At 53.5% G+C, this 21,601-nt stretch overlaps 2 protein-coding genes across 4 annotated transcripts; both read right to left on the reverse strand.

Moving 5' to 3' along the window:
* Positions 1-850: 850 nt before the first annotated feature.
* On the reverse strand, positions 851-8,035 carry DNAJB2 (DnaJ heat shock protein family (Hsp40) member B2). 3 transcript variants are annotated; one of them, XM_060106696.1, is made up of 9 exons: positions 7,671-8,035; positions 7,152-7,261; positions 6,030-6,083; positions 5,722-5,844; positions 4,884-4,976; positions 4,550-4,652; positions 4,290-4,360; positions 3,229-3,435; positions 851-1,108 (listed from the first exon to the last, which is right to left on the reverse strand). In XM_060106696.1, the coding sequence occupies exons 1-9, from the start codon at positions 7,733-7,735 to the stop codon at positions 1,026-1,028; spliced, it is 909 nt and encodes a 302-aa protein (XP_059962679.1). In that variant the 5' UTR covers positions 7,736-8,035; the 3' UTR covers positions 851-1,025. The 3 variants fall into 3 exon arrangements, with proteins under 3 accessions (XP_059962679.1, XP_059962680.1, XP_059962677.1); XM_060106697.1 differs by lacking the exon at positions 851-1,108 and adding an exon at positions 1,200-2,123; XM_060106694.1 differs by lacking the exon at positions 851-1,108 and having other exon boundaries at positions 1,200-3,435.
* A 5,615-nt stretch (positions 8,036-13,650) lies between these two features.
* Positions 13,651-16,001, reverse strand: LOC132495313 (tubulin alpha-1D chain-like). Its single transcript, XM_060107124.1, has 3 exons — positions 15,866-16,001; positions 15,386-15,534; positions 13,651-14,634 (listed from the first exon to the last, which is right to left on the reverse strand). Exons 1-3 carry the CDS (start codon positions 15,984-15,986, stop codon positions 13,651-13,653), a joined length of 1,254 nt encoding a protein of 417 aa, XP_059963107.1. The 5' UTR covers positions 15,987-16,001.
* Positions 16,002-21,601: the final 5,600 nt, after the last annotated feature.

The raw sequence follows: 21,601 nt of genomic DNA on the forward strand, positions 1-21,601 counted from the left end.
AACTCTGAGAGCGACTCGCAGACCCGGCCTATGAGATGTGACAACAGCCATTCACCTGGGGGCAAGGGGCACTTTCTCCCCCCCTCCCCAAGCACGTTCCACCCTGTATGGCCCCAGAGGAGCCCTCATCTGCATGTCACGAGGTGTCCTCGTCAAAGGTGGTAGATGTAGAAATGAGGCGAGAGCCTTGGGCATGGAGGTACTCGGGAGTTAGGGCCACCTAGCCTTGCCAAGGTTCCGACCCGTCACATGAATAATGGGCGAGTACCACCTGTCCTGCGCAGGGAGCGAAGGGACCAGTGAGTGGACCACAGGCCCCTCACCCTTCACCTGTGCTCTGCTGAGGTTCAACACCACTGGTTTGTCATCTCAAAGGCCGGAAGTGGGCAAAACAGCCATTTTACAAGCTTCCAGCAGATTCTCTCTCTCTCAAGATAGAGGCTTGACATTCCTCTTTCAGGGCAGGCTGCTTCCTTGCTTTGAGAAAAATACAATATAGACCCTTCGGCCACTGAAGATGAAGCCAAGTGCTCATCCCGGAATGGAAGAGAGAGTTGGTGGGGAGCCACACCTCCCCGCTTGACAATAGAAAGGTGCTTGTCAAAGGTGGCTGGGAGGGCATCTCTGCAGGTGTCTGGAGAGAAAAGGGGGAGAGGTACCTGGCTTTCTCCTCCCTGGGGCCCTGATGAGTTTGGGGCCTGGACCCTGGGTGGGGTGGACGTGTGCCACTCCACATGGAGAGAGGCAGGCCTCTGACACTGCCCACTGGCCTTAAGCTAAGGAGACCTGTGGAGGGGACTCAGTCTCTGGGCCTTGGGAGGAGGTTTTTACAGGTTTTTCACCACGTGTTCCCGGCTTTCTGTCGGCCCCATGCTTTCAGTCAAGTCATTACTCAGTCTGGTCCTAGCTGTGCCGCAGAGTACTGGGTGGTGGGACCCTGCGTAAGGGGAACAACAGCTGCCTGGGGAAAGCCAGCTGTGGGGCCCCAAGAAGTGAGGGCAGAAGAACGAGCATTTCATGGACATCTACGACGTACTCAAGAGAGGGCCACCTTGGTCAGAGAGGGGACTTCTGCTGTCAGCTGGGAAAGTCTGCAACCTCTGGATGCCTGGGCAATAAAGGGAGGTGTGTCACCCGCTGGTCCCCCAGGGGTCCCCCCGCCCCGGGAAAGGAAGCACAGGGAACACGGCACACCACCAAACTCTCGAAACTCAGCTTTATTGAGTTCCAGTGTCTCCCTCTTGGTCTGAGCTCAGCCCCGCTGGCTTTGATAGGTCTCTGAGACTCAACGGCTCAGGGTCTGGCAACACCCCGGCTCCACCACTCCCCTCCCCAGCCACCGGGCTCCCCAGGGAGGGAGGAGGAGAGGCAGCTTCTGTGGTGTTGGAGAGAAAGAATGGGCAGCGGGGTCAGAGGCCGAAGAAGCCATACAAGCAGCAACATGCCCAGAGCACCCACCACACACCAATTCCAGCCACACACCGCCACCCCACCCCCGCCCACCACCACCACCGAGAGGGCTAGCTTCCAAGCTCCCACGCCTGTCAGCCTTCTGAGACCAAGCCCTGCTTAGCCGATCAGCCGTGGCTCATTCTCAGACCCCGGGACTGCCCACAGGAAAAGAGCCTCTCCGAGATGCCACAGGGCCTTGACTGGTACACTCTAACCCCGGCGCTAGCAAGAGGTGTAAGGGGAAACAAAGCTCAGACCATTACCCCTTCATCCACATTCTTGCCACCCCTGCCAGGGACAAATCAAAGAACACGATCGCCCCATCTCACAGTGAGTGAACAAGCCGACCAGGGCTGGAACTACATGTCCCAAGATGCACAGCTCCATAACTGTGCACCACTTCCCCCAAGCATGATCTAACAGAAAGGAGGCATGGTGCGTTGCATTCTGGGACTTGTAGTCCCCAAGAGACAGCACCAAACACCCAGGGAAGCGTTTACAGGCTAAGACTACTTCCCACCCAGCCCCCACCCACCACCCAGGCCCGGCTCTACGCTCAGCATGGGCGAGGGAGAGGAATGGAGGGTCCCCTCCCAGTGCACAGGGTTGGGCGCTGTCCTGTTGGAACTGTGCAGCCATTCTGGGTCCCGGACATCCAGCTCAGAACACATCTGGGGAGAGAGCGGGGGCGGGGTGACAGGAGAGAGGGTCAGCAGCAAGCCGTGGAGGACGGAGCTGAGCATGCAGCCCTGGGCTAGCCCTGTGGCCTCTCCCTGAGCCCTGATGCATGGTGCAGGAGGATGGGGTATGGTCCCCTCTTAAGCCTCCCTCCTGGGGCAACCTGGCCTTATCCCCCCTCTCCAGGGTTAGCCGGCCTCACCTCTGGCTAGTCCCAAGGCCTGGGGCAGGCTGAGGCAGCAAGAGGAAGGGAGGAGGAGTAGGCTCCGGTTCCGAATCTGGACGGCCGAGAGGCTCCCGCCCCACCCAGCTAGTCTCCCCGGAAGACCTTATGGCCCTACTGGCCACAGAATCTTCCTCGCCACAAAGAGGCCTTCTGGGGAAGCAAGAAGGGAGTCCCAGCCAGACGGCAGTGAAAGCAAGCGACGCGGCCCACGGGGAATTGCAGAGAGAAGAGTGCGAGGGAGAAGCAGCACCAGGAGGGAAGCAACAGAGACGTCAGAGCTCAACACTGCGCAGAAACCAGGGTGGGGTTGTCTGCAGCCGGATAAGGAGAGCCGTGGCTGCCGACTCTGGCTCAGAGAACCTCAGGCCAAGTCCTCCTTCCTTAATATCATCAGCAACACAGGTGGCAGAAGACCTGGGCACGAAAGGCCTGACCCAAGCCACTAATGCCCCTTTAAACTCCCTGTCTGATAAGAATAAGTGAATCCTGGCTCCTCAGGCCCTCCCACTGCCCTGAGGCCCCCCACCCTGGGCTTTGCCAGGGACCTATCAGCCGTGGGCTGAGCACAGCAAATCCTGACTCCACGCTGGAGGGGGGTGGACCAGGGAGGGAGCACGGAGGTGGAGAGGGGCTCCTGCAACTCAGGCCACACCCCTCTCTGCTCTCCTGACAGTGAACAGGACCCCTGGCCCCCTGAATTGGGTGGGTTGGGCCTGGTGATCAGAGGATGAGGCAGCGAGACGCCTTCTCCTCCGGAGATGGGCTGGATTTGGCTGTGTCACCCCTTGCACCCTCATGGATCTCCCCCACGCCTGGGTCGTGGTTCTGGGCCTTGGGCTGCCCCTGCCGTCGACGCTGTGCCCCCCGCCCACCTGCTGGTTTCTTCCCAGCTGCCTCCATCTCTGACAGGCTGTAGGCCATGGCAAGCTGCAGGTCCTCGTCATCCTCAGAGAGGTCGCTGTCAGGGGGTCGCGACACAGGGGTCTGCCGGACCTGTGTGGCCCCTGACCTGGAGGTGACAGACTGTTGCTGCTCGCGACGGCTCAGCTCCAAGCCCAGTGCCAGGTCATCCGGGATACCTGTGGGAGTAGCAGCCACCATGAGGCCCTCTGATCCAGGCTGCAGGAATCTGGCCAGGCTGCCTCATGCAGCAGCCACTCTGACCACTTACAGCCCCTCCTCTGGAACTGGTGTGCATGCATTTTGGCACCTAGCGCAGTGGTTATGAGCATGGCCAGGCGTTCGGCTCCAGCAGGTATGAGCTGTCTCCCTTGGCAAGTTACTCAACCTCCTTAAGCCTCCCTTTCCTCATCTATAAAATGGGAATGACGTGAGTGCCTGCACTGTCAAATTGTTCCAGTGATTAAATAAGAGAGCCCATGAAGAGCCTTTAGAACACACAGCTCCCAGAGTTGGGGGCATAAAAGGGTAGTCATGGCGACCATCCTGTGCTGCGGGGCAGCGCTGTGGGAAGGAGAGTTCAGCTCCAGGAGCCCTGTGTCCTGAGTTTCATTCCTGGCTTTACCCTTTGCTAAGTAGGTCAAAGCCTTGGGCCTGGGGCTACTTGGGAGTTAAGGCCATTTAGCTGTGCTGAGGCTCAGTCTCCTCAAACGAAAAGTAGGGCGAATGCAAACTGCCCTGCTTTCCCCCGGCTGTTTTACGAATACAGGGGATGTGGTATGTGCGCAAGTGCTTTAAACATAGTCAAGGGCTCTGAAAACTCCAGGCACCCCACTCACGATGACGGCGACGAGCTGGCCCTCTGAGACTCCACAATTCTCTGTCCCAGCCCCCTTCCCCGGGATCACCATCTCCGACCCTGCCAGTCTGGCCTCCCTGCCCCAGGGGCGTTCAGAGAGGAGCAGTTAGGGGAAGGGGCTTTGGGGCCTGGGGCTTCCTGATCGGGATTGGGTGGCAGAGCCGTGTTGCTCACCATTGATTGTGACAGACTTCAGCTGCCCGTCCTCCTCCACTTCCACCCGCTCCTGCCCGTTCTCCATGATCCTGGGGGAGATAGCCCGGTTCATTCGGCGGGCATGCCCGAGTCCTGCGGGCGCCCGTCCAGGCTCCGGGACGTCGCAGTGGACAGGGCAGTCTGCGCTCTGCCCTCAGGGAGCTGCTCTCCAGGCGTATGCGGCTCCGCTCCACCCCCACCCACCCCACAGCCCGTATGGTCCGGGAAGGAGCCCTCACCTGCGCGTCGTGATGCGGCGTCCTTGGACAAAGGTGGTAGATGTAGAAACAGAGCGAAAAGCACCAGCCCCAGGACTGAAGGAGAAAGATGAGGAGGAGAAATCTGGCATTGGGACAAAGGAGGAGGAGGAGGAGGAGAAGAGGATGTTAGACAGAGGCTGTACCAGGCAGGCTGCACTCACAATGGACCAGGAACCTCTGTGGGGTCTCCCCGCAGAGCTGCCCAGAGGCAGGGTTCCAGAGACACAGAGAGAAGGCGTGGGAAGGTAACAAGCTGAGGCGAGGGGCTCCAGGACTCCAAACGCCTGCAAGCATGGGAAGGGACGGCACTTACCGGAGTGTCCAGGGAAGGAGGAAGAGAAGGTGAAGAAAGGGCCCGAGTGTCGGGCACTCCGGTTCTGAAGCTCTGAGAACGGGCCCAGGTCGTCTGCAACGAGTAAGCAGATGAACCAACATCTGGTGAAAAGATCCCCCCACCCCTAGAATGTGTGAAGCCTGCTCTGATGTCTCGAAACATAAGCTGCTAAGCAACTGGGTACATTTCTGATTTTTTTCTTTTTTGCTTGGACTGATTTATAAATTAAATTCCTTTTTAGTATTATTATATGAAAAAGTTCCCTGGTCAATTCTGGCCACTATGAAGAATAAAGGAAGGGGGGTGGGGAATAGCTCCTTTAGTCTTATGCAGATAAGCCTGGTGTGATGTCAGGCAGACACAGCTACAAGCCCCGGCTCCGCCATCGGCTGTGTGACTGTAAGCAAGTTTTCTGAATGTGCCTCAGTTTTCTCATCTGTAAATGCGGATAAAATTATCTACCTCACAGGGTTCATTTAACCATTCAAAAAAGTGGTATCTGTTGTTGTTTGTAACGGCATTATTACTGTCCCATGATGCTCTGAGTCTTGCTTTCATGGCTGTCACTGTGGAGGTTTAACAATGAATTATTGTTATCATTTAATAAGGCGAGTCTCTGAAGTGTCACTACAGGGTCACGCGGATTCTGGAATGTGTAAGGTTCTGTCCCAGAGCTCACTGGATCCACCCACACAAAATCTTCTGTCCGTGGAATTCTGCTTCCCTCTCAGCCTCCTGCCTAAGGGCCTCCCAGCTGATGGAGAGCAGGCCTGGAGGGAGAAGTCGAGCTTGTCAGAGGCCTCCCGAGTCCACTCACCAAAGAGCTCTGCAAAAGGGTCACCACTCCCGAAGAACTCCCGGAAGACCTCCTCCGGGCTGCGGAAGGTGAAGGTGAAGCCAGGGCTGCTACTGCCAGCTTCCGCCCGACACGGGCCAGTACCTGAAGGAGAGGCAGGATGAGGAGGGGGCTTAGGGCGTGCACCCTGCCCTGAGCCAGGGGCCCCCCTAAGGCACGGAGACTCCAGGAGCCTCGAGAGCAGTGAGAGCAAGCATCCACTGCAGGAATCTGCCCTCCCCCTTCCTCCCTGACCCACTTCCATCCCTGGGCGCCCCCGCTCCACCTACCTGCCCCAGTCAGCCCTTCCCGGCCATAGTGGTCGTAGATCTCACGCTTATGCTCTGGAAAGAGAGAACAGATCATTTCTCTCTCCCTCTGGGATGACGGCCTCCCCTTCCAGGCTAGGGCCCTCAGAGGACTGGCCAGAGACTGACAACTGGGGGGCAGCAGGTTGCACAGGGGACATGCGCTACAGGTTTTAGCAGCAGCTCAGCCCTTCACATAGTGGCTCCTTCTCATCTGTAAAATGGACACAATAACAGCACCGACCTCAGAGTTGCAAGGATTAAATAAGATAATCCACCTAGCACAGTGCCTGATACATAGTGCTTCAAAAAGGTTAGCTAATCATTACTATGTTATTATTAATCAGGGCCTAGCCTAAATGTCACAGAGAGACCTTTCTTGACTACCTAAAACTGGTGCCTATTATTCCCTATTCCCTATCACATCACCCTGCTACGTTCCTTTGGAATAATCTTGTCTGTGCATTCACTTGGTTAATGTGGGCCTTCCCTGACCAGACTGCGATAAACCCATCAGGACTCGTAGTGCCCGCTTGTCCTCCATCGTTCCTCAGTACCCAACAAGGGCCTGGCACCATAAGCACTCAATGAATATTTTTTGAATTAATGAATGAAAGACCTGGAGTCATATTCCTCGAGCAAGTTACTTCACCTCTCTCAGCCTCAGTTTCCTTGCCTGAAAAATGGGGGTGATAAATCCTGTCTCACAGGATGGCTGTGAGGGCTCATGGAGATTACAACTACCAATGCCTGGCATAGAGGAGGCTCGGCACACCTTGGTTACCTGCCCTGCTTCCTTCCCCTTGTCAGGATCCATGCTGCAACTAGCAGACCCTGGGGAGCAGACACTGAGACAGGGGATCAGGGGAAGAATAAAAGGGTGCTTGACACACAGTAGGTGCTCCTCTGAATTGAAACAAACAAACAAACAAACAAATCCCAGAGTCCCTGTGGGAGGGGGGCACTTAAATACCAGGTTGGAAAAAGCATGGAGGAGACTGGGGTGGTGGCAGCATGGCTTTGGGAAGGAGCGTGAGGGGGCATGAAGAGGGAGTGACAGGTGCTGTCCTGCCCTGCCCCCTGCCCCCTGACCCTGGCCCTTACTGTCCGACAGCACTTCATACGCCTCGGCCACCTCCTTGAACTTCTTCTCAGCAAACTCTTTGTTATCTGGGTTCTTGTCTGGGTGCCATTGTAAAGCCTTCTTCCGATACCTGCAGGAAGTGGGTTCAGAGGGGAGGGTCAGGAGACAAACGCAGGCACTTCCCACTAGGGAACAGAATGACCCACTTCCTGTTAGCCCACTATAGCCCTTCCTTGAGCATCCTGAGAAAGCCCACACCTAGAGGCTGGGGGTTGGCGTGGGAATAAAGGGGAAGGGAGGGGATGGGGGGACTGTACTGGAAAAGAGCTCACACTGCACCTTCCAGCGGAGCTTCACGCTGTAGACTTTCTCCTACTCATCCAGGGGTCTCCTTCCTCCCTACAGGGGTCACTCTCTGAGGGAGGCCCGCAGTCCTTTCTAAGGACCTGGCTCTCTCAGCCCCGCCTCTGAAGGGCCCCAGGGTGGTGGTGGGGGGGGAGGGGGTGAGTGGCTTTCTGGTGCACAGCGGAGGCACTTACGCCTTTTTGATGTCATCAGCGGACGCACTTCGCGGCACGTCTAGGATCTCGTAGTAGGATGCCATGGCAACTCGTCAGTCGTCAGGAGGGCCTCCTTGGGGCTGCAGTAGAGAAGGTACAGTCAGGCGGAAAGAACCGAGAGCCCCTCCCCGGGGCTGGAGACCCCGGGGGCGGCGGGAGGCGCTCCCAGGGGGCCGCGGAGCCTGCGGGCTCTCCTCGCGGCCGGTGACTCGGCTCCCTCGGGCAGCCTTATCGGCCCTCGCAGGCCGGTGCCACGGGCTATCTCGGGGCCCGGGGCCGGGGCGCCCTATCGCAGCCCCCAAACGCCAGCAGCCCGGCCCAGGGCCCCCCAGCCTGACCGGGGCCCCCCGCCCGCACCTCCTCCGCCGGGAGTCCCTGGCCTCTTGGAGCGCCCCGCCCCTGCCCCCCGCCGGGAACCGTCTGGCACCGGCTGCCCGGCTCGCGGCTGCTGCGTAGGACGCGGCAGGCCCAGCTGTGCGCGCAAGCATGCGTCAGCGGCACGGAAACTACTAGAGACCCAGAGGAGGCCGGCTCGGCCTGTCACCTTGGGGGGTGGAGGGGGGTGTGCTGCTGCAGGGGCTGCCGGGAGATGGAGGCGGAGCCGGCTATTTTGGGCTTGCACCAGGACAACGTCATCCCCAGATGGGACCCGGGGGACAGCGGCAGGCTGCATGCAGGAGCGACGCACTTGCCAACAAACAAGCCACCCAGCCCCTGGCCCCTCTGTGGCTTTCCTAGAGACAGGTTCGCTGACCGAGGATTACTCACCCAGAGGAAATCACCACTTCAAGGGCTCACAGACTCCCCTCTGGGCCTAAATCCTCCCCCTTCTTGAGATCCCTGCTCTAAGCCTGAGACCTCAGAAGAGGCTGTCCGACTTCCCTGAGTAGGTCAGACTTGCCTCTCATAGCATCTCTTGGCAACCTTCCTCACACTGGTCAGAGCATTTATTTGTTTATTTGATTGACAGTCACCTCCCCCACTAGGATGCAAACTCCACAGGGCAGAGATTATGTCTTTTTTCTCACTAGAGTATTCAGGACAGTAGTGGGGTTCAAAAATATCCATTGGATGATTAAATAATGAACAGATGGGAACGTGTTATTAACAGTTTTGACACATTTGGGAGATTAGTGGGATTAATGGGTGGTTAATGGGAAAATGGGGGGAAAAATGGAGAGGAAGTTCCCCAGATTCGAGGTTTTTCTTTCCAAACTGATCCTGAGTAGACCTCTTCCACCTTAGAGTGATTTCTGGCTTCAGGCCTCATGGGAAAGTTAGAGAACCTTCTAGAACTGGCTCCCACTTGATATCCAGGCCAATCCACAAGCATTAATTGAGCATCTTCTATGTTGTAGATGCTGCCAGGATGTAAAAAGAAGACTGCGGCCCAATCCCTACCTTCACAGAGCTCCAACTACCAGCCCATCAGTATAGACCACTGGGAAACCCCAAGGCTTTGGAAACAGACAGACTTGGGTTTGCAATCTGGTACTACTGTGTGACAAGAAAACCTCTAAGGACTCAGTTTTTCCTCCCTAAATACAGGTAACGCCTAGGGCTGTTTGAAAGTCAAATAAGGTATGGTACATAGTAGGTCTTGGTACAAAAGTTCTCTGGCATCATGACTGGCCCAAGCAATACTGGTTATGTGAATCCAGAAGAACACTTTAGGCTGGGTGACCCAGAAATGCTCCGTCAAAGAGAAGGGCTTGAGCCAGGCGTGAGAGAAGAGGCTGGTGTGCGTTTTGTCCAGTTTTCCTGGCTGCTCACAGCCTGAGCCTCCTACTTACCTACATCTGGCAAATTCCCATTGCGTAGGCTTTGATGGAAGACAGGCCACTACCTGCCACAAAACCCGACACTTGCTCTCCCAGACTTCCTGGCTCCAAGGTGTAGGCAAAAGCCGGATGTTCTGCCAGTCGGAAGCTCCACCTGGGACTTTGAATCTGGAGCAAGTCACAGAGAAGCAGGGGCAGTTGAGAATTCATTTCTGCAGTGGTGGCAAGCAGAGCCAGCAGTGGCCTCTAGTGTCTGGAGGAGGAAATGTCAGCCTCGACGCCTGGGTGAGAAGAGGCCTCACTGCAGTAGGTGGAGGGGCCAGGGGTTTTTTAAGCAGGCTGTCCTGTGCCCTGACCTTGACTGTGGTGCTGGCTGCCCAACTTCCCTTGGTGCCTACCTGTTTACGGAGACTTGTTTGGCAGCCCTTGTATTGATTCTGTATGCTACCCAGTGTCTCTCTAATTGTGTGTGTGTGTGTGTGTGTTGTATGTACATGTGTGTGTGTCGGGGGTCCTTTTCTTTTTTTATTTTGCCAGAGTTAGTTCCTGCTGTTTCCAGTCCTGACTGACCTTGGTATAAGAGGAAGGAATAGATTAGGTTAGGTCACTCCAAAATCTTCCAAATCTCTTTCTTTTTACTTCTCTTATCTCAACAGACATTTGTCTAGCACCCTACCATGTATGTGTTTGTTTTTTTGTTTTTTTTGCGGTACGAGGGCCTCTCACTGTTGTGGCCTCTCCCGTTGCGGAGCACAGGCTCCGGACGCTCAGGCTCAGCGGTCATGGCTCACGAGCCCAGCTGCTCTGCGGCACGTGGGATCTTCCCGGACCGGGGCACAAACCCGTGTCCCCTGCATCGGCAGGCTGACTCTCAACCACTGCGCCACCAGGGAAGCCCATATGTAGTTTTATATTAAGAGTAGGAGTACAAAGAGCTTTAAGTTTCAGTCCCTGTACTCAGGGAGATGAAAACCTCGTTGGGACACAGACAAATGACAGCCAAGGGAAATTATGTGGAACACATCTAGCAAGCAAAGGGTTAATTTCCTTTGTTCACAAGGAATTCCGACAAATTTGTGAGAAAAGACAATGCAGTTTTTTAAATGGGTGAAGGGCACTGACGAGACAGTTCACAGAAGAGAAAATACTGGCTTTTAAATATGAAAAGATGCTCAGTATCATTCATAGCAAGAGAATTATAAAGGAAAGCTGCAGCAAAATACTTTCACTTCTTGGATGATTGACAAAGATCAAAAAGTGTAATATGTTGTATGGACACAGGCGGTCTCATACATTGGTAGTAGGAGGGGTATTTGGATATAACTTCGAAAGAGAGCAGTATGAAGTATATATCAAAATTAAAGGTGTATAGCCTTTGACCCAGTAATGCCAATTCTAATAATTTGTGGTTGTACATATGTGCAAAGAAGCATGTACAAGGGTTACAGCATTCTTTTCATAGCAAAGGATTAAAAACAACCTAAATACTGTATCATTAATAGCAGACTGGTTAAATAAGCAATGGTACAACGTACTGTGGAATACTATATTGTCACCAAAAAGAATAAGGTATATCTATATGTACTGATGTGCACCATCTTCTAGATTTATTGTTAAGTTAAAAAAACAAGATGCAGAGCAAAGTGTTTTTAAATGCGTGTGCACACATTTGTATATACATAGATGTCTGGAAGGGAGTACTAACCAAAAAAGTGAACAGTGGTGGCTGCCAAGAGGGGAACAAATGAAGGGGACTTATTTTTGCTGTTTGTAAATCTCTTTGGTACCTTATGAATACTGAAGCATGTGCACATAGTAACTGGTCAAATGTAATATTTTTAAATCTAGCTGGGGAAATAGGATATCAGCAACAAGGTAAGTGCTATGGTACAAGGCAGTCCATGCCAAGTACTGAGTGAGCGATAAAGACAGCCAGTAAGAGGGAGAATCTAGATGAGGGAGAGGTCTCCAGTGCTGGATGGGTTCTGGGTGACTGTGATCTAACCTGGAAAAAATAGCAACACTGAAGCCAGCAGGGGGAGGTGGCGTTCCGGAAGGAGGGAGTGCAGCTTCGGAGGCAGGCATGCTCCTGACACATTAGAGGCGAGGGAGTAAACGTGTTGGGTGGAATCCAAGGTTGGGGCTCTGTCTCTTGTGTCTGCCTGCAAGAGGTAATTGTACCCTGGCTTTAGAAGCCTCAGGGATGACAGCATTCCCCTGCACTGAGGGAGTCCCCAGGAGCCAGGCTGGGTGGCACTCCCAGCTGTCCCATGGAGATCTGAGTTGCCACCTCCCCACACCCACACCCAGTCCAACCTAGGCCTGCCAGGGCTTGCCTGCAGAGTTAGTAGCTGGGAGGCCTCACAGGGTAAGAGAAGAGGTGGCCATCCAGCTGCCCAGGGTGGGCTGGCTGATACAGCCATCAGGAGGGGAGCCTGGCCACCTCTGTGGATGCCCAGCCGTGTTGGGTGATAAAGATCTCACCTTCCTCAGGGCCCTCCCTCCTGGCCTCTCCCAAACCCTTACCTCACCTATTGGATGTCAGTGGCAGGGGGTTTTAAGAGGACACTGACAACCCCAAAACCTGGCCCCAGAGACACCTGTGCCCTTGTTCAGCCCTGGAAGCTGGGTCCCTCCTCCACCGCACATCCCTCCACCACAGTGCCTGGGCGGGGAAGTGTTAAGTGCCCCTCTCTGCCTTTGAGGCACCTGAGTCACTGTCTGGGCACTGTGGAGCTGGCAGGCCCGGAAGAGGTGGTGTCTGGAGAGGTGCCTGTGTCTGCTGAGGGCAGGAGGGGAGGACACCCTAGGAAGGGGAGGGCAGCAGCATAAGCTTCGGCCCAGGCTGACCTGGGTTTCAATTCCGACTCCTCCACTTACTAGCTGGGTAACCTTGTGCAAGTCACATGACTTCTCCAAGCCTCAGTCGCCACATCTATAAAATGGGCATTCATCGAACAAGTCTATTTAACAAATTTGAGAATCTATGTGTCAGACAGCATTCTGGGTCCTGAGCATAGAACAGGCCTTGTTCCTATGGAGCTTCCAGTCCAGTGGGTGGGTACAATAACTGTATTTACCTCAGGATTAAAGAAGATAGTATGGATGCAGGGTCTAGTATACTAGGTACTGAACAAATGACAGCGATTTTTTCTGGGGTTTGAAAGGCTCCCCAAATAACCTCTCTTCCTTCCCCAAATTTGAAACCAGTTAATAAGGAGAAAGACACAGGACAGAGATTTGAAATTCAGTCCTTTCAGAGAAAAAAAAATGGGTTGGAGGATATAGCTGAGCTATTCAGCCAAAATGGGCTCCTAAATAATTAAGCTATCCTCCTAACCCAGAAGGCGCTGCAGAAAATCCACATACAAGGATTTTAGGGCAGCCACCTGGTTGGAAGTGGGGGCTTAAAGCTGTGCATGTGGCATAGTTTAAAGAAAGGTGACTTGTCTTTATCAAAAAGTGATGAATGTGATGGAGATTCCAGTGAGGTAAGCTCCCCCTTGACCCCCATTCCCCCGTTGTTGCTTCCACTGCACCACTTCTGCCTTAATGCCAGCTTCCGGACTCTCTACACTCCACACTGAAGAAGACAGGAGGGTGGGCTAGTGAGGACCAGCTGTATCAGATTACCCTAAGGCACTACTTCAGATCCCCTGGCGTCACCAGGCTCTTGTTGCAGCCCTGTGCAGCTTGGACCAGCTTCACACACAGACAACCTATCAGCGCCTCACCTCCTGCCCAGGGATTCCCTGTTGACCCTGCAGCCCAAGTGTGTGCAACCTGAAGTACAGGCAAGTTAATGTTTGATGAGGTGAAGGTTTAACCAAGGGAAGAATGGAGCCAGTGCAGAAATTCCCCACCCTCACCTCCTCTCCTGCCCACTCACCCAGGGGATGGTCTGAGATGCCATCTATCCAGCTACATCTTCTCTAGGGTGAGTTCTCCCTCCTTCTCTGCTTTACCCACTTCAACCCCCATTCTGCTCCGTGGAATTGCACTCATTAATGACATCTGAAGTCAAATCTGCTTTCTGGGGAACCCAGGCTAAGACACCAGCCTTCCTATCTCTTATGAAGGAAAAGCCCCTCACCCCCATGGTTTTTCCCAAGAGGAAAAGACATTTGTGAGACAATAAGGCCATAGCACTTTATTTAGGACAGACACGAAGGATTCCCCTAGTATTCATCCCCCTCCTCCTCTTCTCCCTCCCCCTCCACACTATCCATGCCCACCTCCTCATAATCCTTCTCCAGGGCAGCCATATCCTCCCAGGCCTCGGAGAACTCACCCTCCTCCATGCCCTCGCCCACGTACCAGTGCACAAACGCCCTCTTGGCATACATCAGGTCGAACTTGTGGTCCAGGCGGGCCCAGGCCTCAGCGATGGCGGTCGTGTTGCCCAGCATGCACACGGCACGCTGCACCTTGGCCAGATCACCCCCAGGCACCACAGTGGGGGGCTGGTAGTTGATGCCAACCTTGAAGCCCGTGGGGCACCAGTCCACGAACTGAATACTGCGCTTGGTCTTGATGGCAGCGATGGCGGCGTTGACATCCTTGGGCACCACGTCTCCACGGTACAGCAGGCAGCAGGCCATGTACTTGCCGTGACGGGGATCACACTTCACCATCTGGTTGGCAGGCTCGAAGCAGGCATTGGTGATCTCTGCTACCGACAGCTGCTCGTGGTAGGCTTTCTCTGCAGAGATGACTGGCGCATAGGTGGCCAGGGGGAAGTGGATGTGAGGGTAGGGCACCAGGTTGGTCTGGAACTCTGTCAGGTCCACGTTGAGGGCCCCGTCGAAGCGCAGGGAGGCCGTGATGGAGGAGACGATTTGGCTGATGAGGCGGTTGAGGTTGGTGTAAGTCGGGCGCTCGATGTCTAGGTTGCGGCGGCAGATGTCATAGATGGCTTCGTTGTCCACCATGAAGGCACAGTCTGAGTGCTCCAGGGTGGTGTGGGTGGTCAGGATGGAGTTATAGGGCTCCACCACGGCTGTGGACACCTGCGGGGCTGGGTAGATGGAGAACTCCAGCTTGGATTTCTTGCCATAGTCAGCAGAGAGCCGCTCCATCAGGAGTGAGGTGAAGCCAGAGCCAGTGCCCCCTCCAAAGCTGTGGAACACCAGGAAGCCCTGAAGTCCTGTGCACTGATCAGCCTTGAAAGTGAAGGCGAAGAGAAACATGGGATGTGAAGCACAGCTGACCAACAGCAAAGAACCAGCTTGTGCTGTTTGAGATTTCCCCAAAAGTTTCATAAAATCCTTGGAAGACTTTTCCAAGGGCACAAAATAGACCCTGATAAGGAGGTCCCACTCTCTCCTCCTTGTCTCTCTTCCTCTCTCAAACCTCCTGAAGCCTTCCACAGACAGCTCTCTTGACTCTTATGCCGTGGTCATTTTTGTCATCATAACTTGCCAGCTCCACCTGGCTTCCTACCCGTGCCCCCAGATCTAACCAGATGTTTCTGGAGGGCTTCCTTGCTGAGATTAACAACCCAGTAACCTGATCCCGGTCCTTGCTGGGGGCCGAAGTTGATCAGAGAGCCTTGAGCTGGTATTGTTTGGATCCCTGTTTTTCACAGGGCCTTCTGCCCACATACCTACAATACAAGGTGACATTCTGGGACTGTTTATGGGTGCTCATATCTTGGCCAGGCAGCCTATCAACTGGCAGCCACTCTGCCCAGCATTGGGCCACTTACTATAGCAGATAAAAGGGACACCCAGCTCCAGGCTGGAGCCCACACTCTGCCTCCCTTCCTCACTAGTCCTGATCCTGTGTGTTTAATTCTCATCCAGGAGACTCTCCCAAGGATGGAAGCTGCCCTTTCCCCGTCTGCTCTCCAGACCACTTCACAACAGGAATTCAGATTCCAACCCCCTCCCCAGCCCTCAGCTCTTCTCTCACCAGCTTCCGAATCCGGTCCAGCACTGGGTCGATGAGCTCCTTTCCGATGGTGTAGTGGCCACGGGCATAGTTATTGGCAGCATCTTCCTTGCCGGTGATGAGCTGCTCTGGATGGAAGAGCTGGCGATACATGCCCATCCGAACCTCATCTGCAGTGGGCAGAATTTTAGGTCCCCCTCCCCTTGCAGCCTGGCTCCTGGAGCCCCAGGGTACCCAGAAGAGGTGGGGTCACCAGGCCCGAAGTTCTACCCTAGAGGAGTCCCATTCAGCCTGCTGTTATTGCCCTTGACTTTAAGTGTACTTCAACGGAAAGGAAAGGGATGTGGAGTGACCTTGAGACTCTGGAGCTGAGTGACAGCAGAGCTGGAGTTCTGATTCGCTGCAGCAACTGGGAATGACAAACCAGTGCTCTCCAATTATGGAGAAGGACTTGCTGTGGTACCTGGGACAAGGCCGTGGCAGGGGCTGGTCATCACTCACCAATCACAGTGGGCTCCAGATCCACAAACACCACCCGGGGCACATGTTTTCCAGCCCCAGTTTCACTAAAGAAGGTGTTGAAGGAGTCCTCCCCTCCCCCGATTGTCTTGTCGCTGGGCATCTGCCCATCTGGTTGGATCCCATGTTCCAAGCTGCAGAGCTCCCAGCAGACATTGGCAGTCTGCACTGCAGCCTGCCCCACGTGGACTGAGATACACTCACGCTGAGTGGACAAAGGGCAGAGAGAAGCATATCATGCCTGGACACGATTCCTGCCTTCCTTCCTTGAGTGGTTCTCTCGCTGAGAGCAGGAGCTCCTGGACTCTGCTCTCTGTGCCCTACGTCCCGGGGGTGGGGGGCAGTGGCGGGGGGGCAAAACCCTCAGGGGAAGCAGAAGATGTGACCAGTTCTAAGATTATAGAGCCTTTGCTCAGTGACTAAGCATCTTGAGGAACACTGAGGGGCTCAGATGAGTCTGACAGAGCATGATAGGCAACCCACCCATGTCCAGAAAGAAATTAGGGGCCATTAGTAAGGAAAACAAGATCCAAGTGAGGTTTCAGGGGTCAGGGACAAGGATGAGGTTTAGAAAAGCAGAAAGAACTCTGGATTCATGTTAAAGCTAGGAATGCCAGCAAGGAGGGGGAAAGTGGGCCTGGAATGGATGTGTGTGTGTGCTGTTCTTTCCCCTTGGGTGTGTGTGGTTCTGGAGTGATGAGGGGCTGGGAAGAAAGTTCTTCCTCACATGACTCGAGGCTGGTCAAAGAGTTCTTGGTGGGGCTTCCCTGGTGGCGCAGTGGTTGAGAGTCCACCTGCCGATGCAGGGGACACGGGTTCGTGCCCCGGTCCAGGAAGATCCCACATGCCGCAGAGCGGCTAGGCCCGTGACGCATGGCCGCTGAGCCTGCGCGTCCGGAGCCTGTGCTCCACAATGGGAGAGGCCACAACAGTGAGAGGCCCGCATACCGAAAATAAAAAAGAGTTCTTGGCACCCGAAGCAGGACTGGGGTAACCTGCTTGGTCCTAGAAAAAGAGAAAGGTCATTGCCCTTCCTGGGGAGCCCCATGAGCATCAAAAAGACTTGACCCTCTTGCTTCATCATGTACCGAGCCTCCATTATCTGCCTGACACTGGGCGGAGACTGGGGATACATAACACCTAATACCCAGTCCCTGCGCTTAAGAAACTCACTGGGGAAGGGAGCGTTTCATACGATAACAGATACGTGACAGTGTGGTAAGTAGGATCCCAGAATGTTTCTTCCTGCTTGAGAAGTATTTACGGCAGACTTTTAACGACAAAACGAGCACACACATCCATCAAATTTCCCCAAGCTTTAAGGCTTAATCGTGTGGAGGATGTAGAGAAATGAGAATTCTCACACTGCTGCTAGAAGCCCAAAGTGATGCATCTTTTTTGGAGAGTGATCTGGCAATATCTAGGAAAGCTGAAGATGCTCTTGCTCTAGAGAAATTCTCACATAGGTACACAAGAAAACAGGTGCAAGAACAGTCACAGTACCATAGCAACGGAAGCCAATTAAATGTCCTTCAACAGGAGAAAATGAATAAAGAATGACTCAGAAGTGGATGTGGATGAATACAAGAATCTTGGGCTTCCCTGGTGGTGCAGTGGTTAAGAATCTGCCTGCCAATGCAAGGGACACGGGTTCGAGCCCTGGCCCCGGGAAGATCCCACATGCTGCAGAGCAACTAAGCCCGTGTGCCACAACTACTGAGCTCTAGAGCCCGCAAGCCACAACTACTGAAGCCCGCACGCCTAGAGCCCGCGCTCCACAACAAGAGAAGCCACCACAATGAGAAGCCCACGCACCGCGACGAAGAGTAGCCCCCGCTCACTGCAACTAGAGAAAGCCTGCACACAGCAACGAAGACCCAACACAGCCAAAAATAAAATTATTTATTTATTTATTTATTTATTTTAAAAAAGAGTCTTACCCCCCAAAATTCTTAATAGAAAAAAAACAAATTAAGAAGAATCATAATACAATACTATTTATATAAATCTTTAACTTGTATGCATCATTTACAGATAAATTTTTGTATTTGCTATATATTCTTGGAATATATCACAGAAGTAAAGAAAGCAAGGGAAAATATTAGCACCCAATTTGGAATAATGTTAGAGGAGGGAGGTGAATGCGTTCGGAGAAGGATTCTATTTCTTAAGCTGGGTAGCAGGTGTTCATTATATTATTCTTTATACCTTTCCGCATGTCTGAAATATTTCATAATTTTTTAATGAGGATGCTTTATCCATAAATTTTACACTTCTCTGACTTTGTAAATATGACACAAGGGCCTTGACTTTTTATGATTTTTAGATGACTGGGATTAATACATAGACCATCTGTATCCCAGCCCCATCACTCCCCCACTTGCCTCTCTGTGGGCGTCTTCCCCTGGCGAAGTGGGGCGATAACAAGAGCCCCTCCTAGAATCACTCTGCAGATGAAAGAATGCGTGTAACCTGCCTGGCTCATTGGACGACACAAAGTAGGGTGCGCCATACCTGTTGGACCCCCTTACCAATTCCCCATCCCCCAACCCCGGGGGTCATAGTAAGAGAAAGTAATGAATTAATCTGGGAGGGATTTCGGGACAAAGGACTCCAGAAATCCCCAGGTCCAGGAGGGAGGGCTGACTCAGCTCACCAATCACCTGGCTGGCAGGGCCAGCACCCGCTGCTGCACCTCAGAGCCTGCCCAGGCTCTGTGCACAAAGCCAGACCCTGTCCAGCCTCCCACAGCTGCTGGCCCATGCAAGGTGTGTCTGACCTGGGGTATGCCAGAGTCGCTGGAAACGATGCCCCCTCACTCTGGATTTGGGCAAAGAACTCAGCGCCTGGAATCACACAGACTTGACCTCAAACCCCACCTCAGCTGTTCCCATCCCCTTTTCTTGCCGGTGAAAATAGTATAATCTCACACTCAGCAGGCTTTGTCATTACGTTGTTTAGTTCTGTATAGTAAGCATTAATTAGGTGCCAGGCACTGTGCTTAGCGCTTCACATACACTATCTCCTTTAATCTTCACAACATCCCCTTAGGTAGGTGTTTTTATTACCCTATTTTACTGACTCTCAGAGAGGTCAAACAACTTGCTCAAAGTCATGAGCAAAACCAGGAATATTCAGAGGGGACAGTCTGGGTCCAACCACACTCCTAACTGCACTTCTATCCTGCCTGTCAGGGAGCCGGTAAAAGATATCAAATGAGCCCCATACCCAGCACCCTCCCTATCCCCACTGATATGTAGCTGAAATGAGGGGTCAGACCAAGGCACAGCAGAAGGACAGGACTATGAGGATATGTCCTTGCAGCCGGGAGGTGGGACCAGAGGCCAGCAGGGGCCCAAGGTCTGCAGGAAAGTGCCTGCACTTTCTGCCCCTGTCCTGCTTACCCCACTCTCCCTACCCCTAAATTCAGAGCCCTTCAGCAGCCCCTCAGACTCAGACCATGTCCTAGTTACCATGGCCTGTCCCTCTCTATCCCCTGAACATACCAGCACATTTGGGGGGCTGCACTCACATCTGGAAGTTTCTCTCCCTCTCCCCCACCTGACCTGCCCACCCGCTGTAACCCCATGAACACCTGGACCATGGGACCCTCATTTGCACGCTCAGCCCCACCTCTGCTTACCATGCTACCTGGCTGGGGGCTGGCTGGGGTCGTCTGTCTGTCTGTCTGCTGCAAGATGGAAGGCAGGGACAGGTCTGTGACGGACCCACCGCTGCCGGCCTCCTTATCCTCTCTGGTCTGCTCTCGGGGAGGTGGGGGGCGGGAATGTTGTTAGAAACGGCCCCAAGAGGCAGGCCTGTTGATGTGGTTACCGTGCAGCTGGCAGGCGCTAAGCAGGGGAGCGAGATGGGGCAGGCAGAGGAGGGGCCTGCTGGTAGCCCCACATCACTGGGTACACGGTGTCTGTTGCTCAGTCACACAACTCCATTTCCTGGTGGTGCAGCCTGGCCCTCACAGGTGAGAGGGGATTTAGAAATCAAGCCCCCTGAGCTCCAGCACCGCCCTCACCCCCAAGGTTGGTGAGGATTGGAAGAGGAGTAGGCAGGGCTAAGAAAAGTCTGCAGTGGACCAGAAATGATGAGTCCTAGGGCAAGAGGTCAACTCAGGGCCTTCTGGGTAGAAACTCAGAATATCACAGAACAGAGGGAACTAGAGCTCAGGTTAGCCCCGTCTCTAGCACTTAACTTCCTTTGCCATCTGCAGAATGGGGAGAGGTAGTATTGTGAGATTAATCAAGATAAACTTTCTTACACATTTAGTCCAGAATTGCTGTTGTTCTCCACAGGCAAAGCAAGATGCTGAGCATCTTCAGGACTATTCCTCAGTGTCTCTCCCTATTCCAATCCAAGTCTTTGCTGTTCCAGCCTGGCCTTACTTCCCCGCGGAAGGAGTCACCATCTGGCCTTGGGCAACATTATGAGATACAAATGTTACTGTTTCACATTTGTAACCTGCTTTGTAGTTCTTAAGGCAGCTTCACCCCGTATCTCCTTTGAGTCCCTCAATAACTTTGTGAGGTAGGCAAGGTGAGGCCTCCACTCCCAGAGGAAGAAAAGGAAATTGCAGTCCCTTGTGTTTTGCCCAAGGTCACGTGGGAGTTAATTAGTGGTGGAATTAAGATTCTTCTGGGACTCAGGCTCAGTGACTCTCCCCTTTCCACATGGCAGAGTTTTCGATGTCCCTCATCCACCTGAGGCGTTTCTGGTTTTTTTTTTAAATAAATTTATTTATTTTATTTTTGGCTGCATTGGGTCTTCGTTGCTGCATGCGGGCTTTCTCTACTTGCAGCAAGTGGGGGCTACTCTTCGTTGCGGTATGCAGGCTTCTCATTGCGGTGGCTTCTCTTGTTTTGGAGCATGGGCTCTAGGTGCGCCGGCTTCAGTAGTTGTGGCTCGTGGGCTTTAGAGCGCAGGCTCAGTAGTTGTGGTGCACAGGCTTAGCTGCTCTGCGGCATGTGGGAAGCCCCCCTGCTGCTTTTTTATTTTCTTTCTTCCCATCCTAAATTCTATGGGGCTTCCCTGGTGGTGCAGTGGTTAAGAATCGCCTGCCAATGCAGGGGACATGGGTTCGAGCCCTGGTCCGTGAAGATCCCACCTGCCATGGAGCAACTAAGCTTGTGTGCCACAACTACTGAGCCTGCACTCTAGAGCCCTCAAGCCACAACTGCTGAGCCCGTGTGCCACAACTACTGAAGTCCACATGCTTAGAGCCTGTGCTCTGCAACAAGAGAAGCCACCGCAATGAGAAGCCCTCACACAGCAAAGAAGAGTAGCCCCCGCTCACCGCAACTAGAGAAAAGCCCATGCGCAGCAACAAAGACCCAATGCAGCCAAAAAAAAAAAAAAATTTTATGGTCAGTGGTCATCACTCCCTTGCATATCCCTCAACTCCCTCACCTCCGTCTAGCTTCAGTTTCCTCGTTTGACTAAACCACAACCCTGGTTAAATCCATTTCTTCACCAATTCTGTGCCTGCACTGACCCAGCTAAACAGTGGCTGTAGAAAAACCCAGAACCATACTGACTGATCCGACTTCAAATGCATGACCACTAACCTCAAATGGACCCTAATGCTGCCTGGAAACCACATTACCTCTCTCCAGTCACACTTCTAGCCAGCATCATGACCAGGAATAGGAATGCTAGATTTAGCAAATAAAAGAATTTTTTCTAGCAACCCTATCCAGGAAGAAGATG

The sequence above is a fragment of the Mesoplodon densirostris genome, chromosome 8 (assembly GCF_025265405.1).
Source record: "Mesoplodon densirostris isolate mMesDen1 chromosome 8, mMesDen1 primary haplotype, whole genome shotgun sequence".
NCBI classification, from domain to species: Eukaryota; Metazoa; Chordata; class Mammalia; order Artiodactyla; family Ziphiidae; genus Mesoplodon; species Mesoplodon densirostris.

What these genes read in the sequence shown, in the direction of transcription:
- DNAJB2 (XM_060106694.1), bottom strand. Translation starts at nt 7,735, where the DNA reads ATGGCATCCTACTACGAGATCCTAGACGTGCCGCGAAGTGCGTCCGCT. An exon ending in GGAAGGGCTGACTGGGGCAG is followed by an intron (nt 5,845 to 6,029) that starts GTAGGTGGAGCG and finishes CCTCTCCTTCAG; the next exon opens with GTACTGGCCCGTGTCGGGCG. An exon ending in CCCTTTTGCAGAGCTCTTTG is followed by an intron (nt 4,977 to 5,721) that starts GTGAGTGGACTC and finishes TACTCGTTGCAG; the next exon opens with ACGACCTGGGCCCGTTCTCA.
- LOC132495313 (XM_060107124.1), bottom strand. Translation starts at nt 15,986, where the DNA reads ATGCCCAGCGACAAGACAATCGGGGGAGGGGAGGACTCCTTCAACACC. An exon ending in TCTGGAGCCCACTGTGATTG is followed by an intron (nt 15,535 to 15,865) that starts GTGAGTGATGAC and finishes TGCCCACTGCAG; the next exon opens with ATGAGGTTCGGATGGGCATG. An exon ending in TGGACCGGATTCGGAAGCTG is followed by an intron (nt 14,635 to 15,385) that starts GTGAGAGAAGAG and finishes TTCACTTTCAAG; the next exon opens with GCTGATCAGTGCACAGGACT.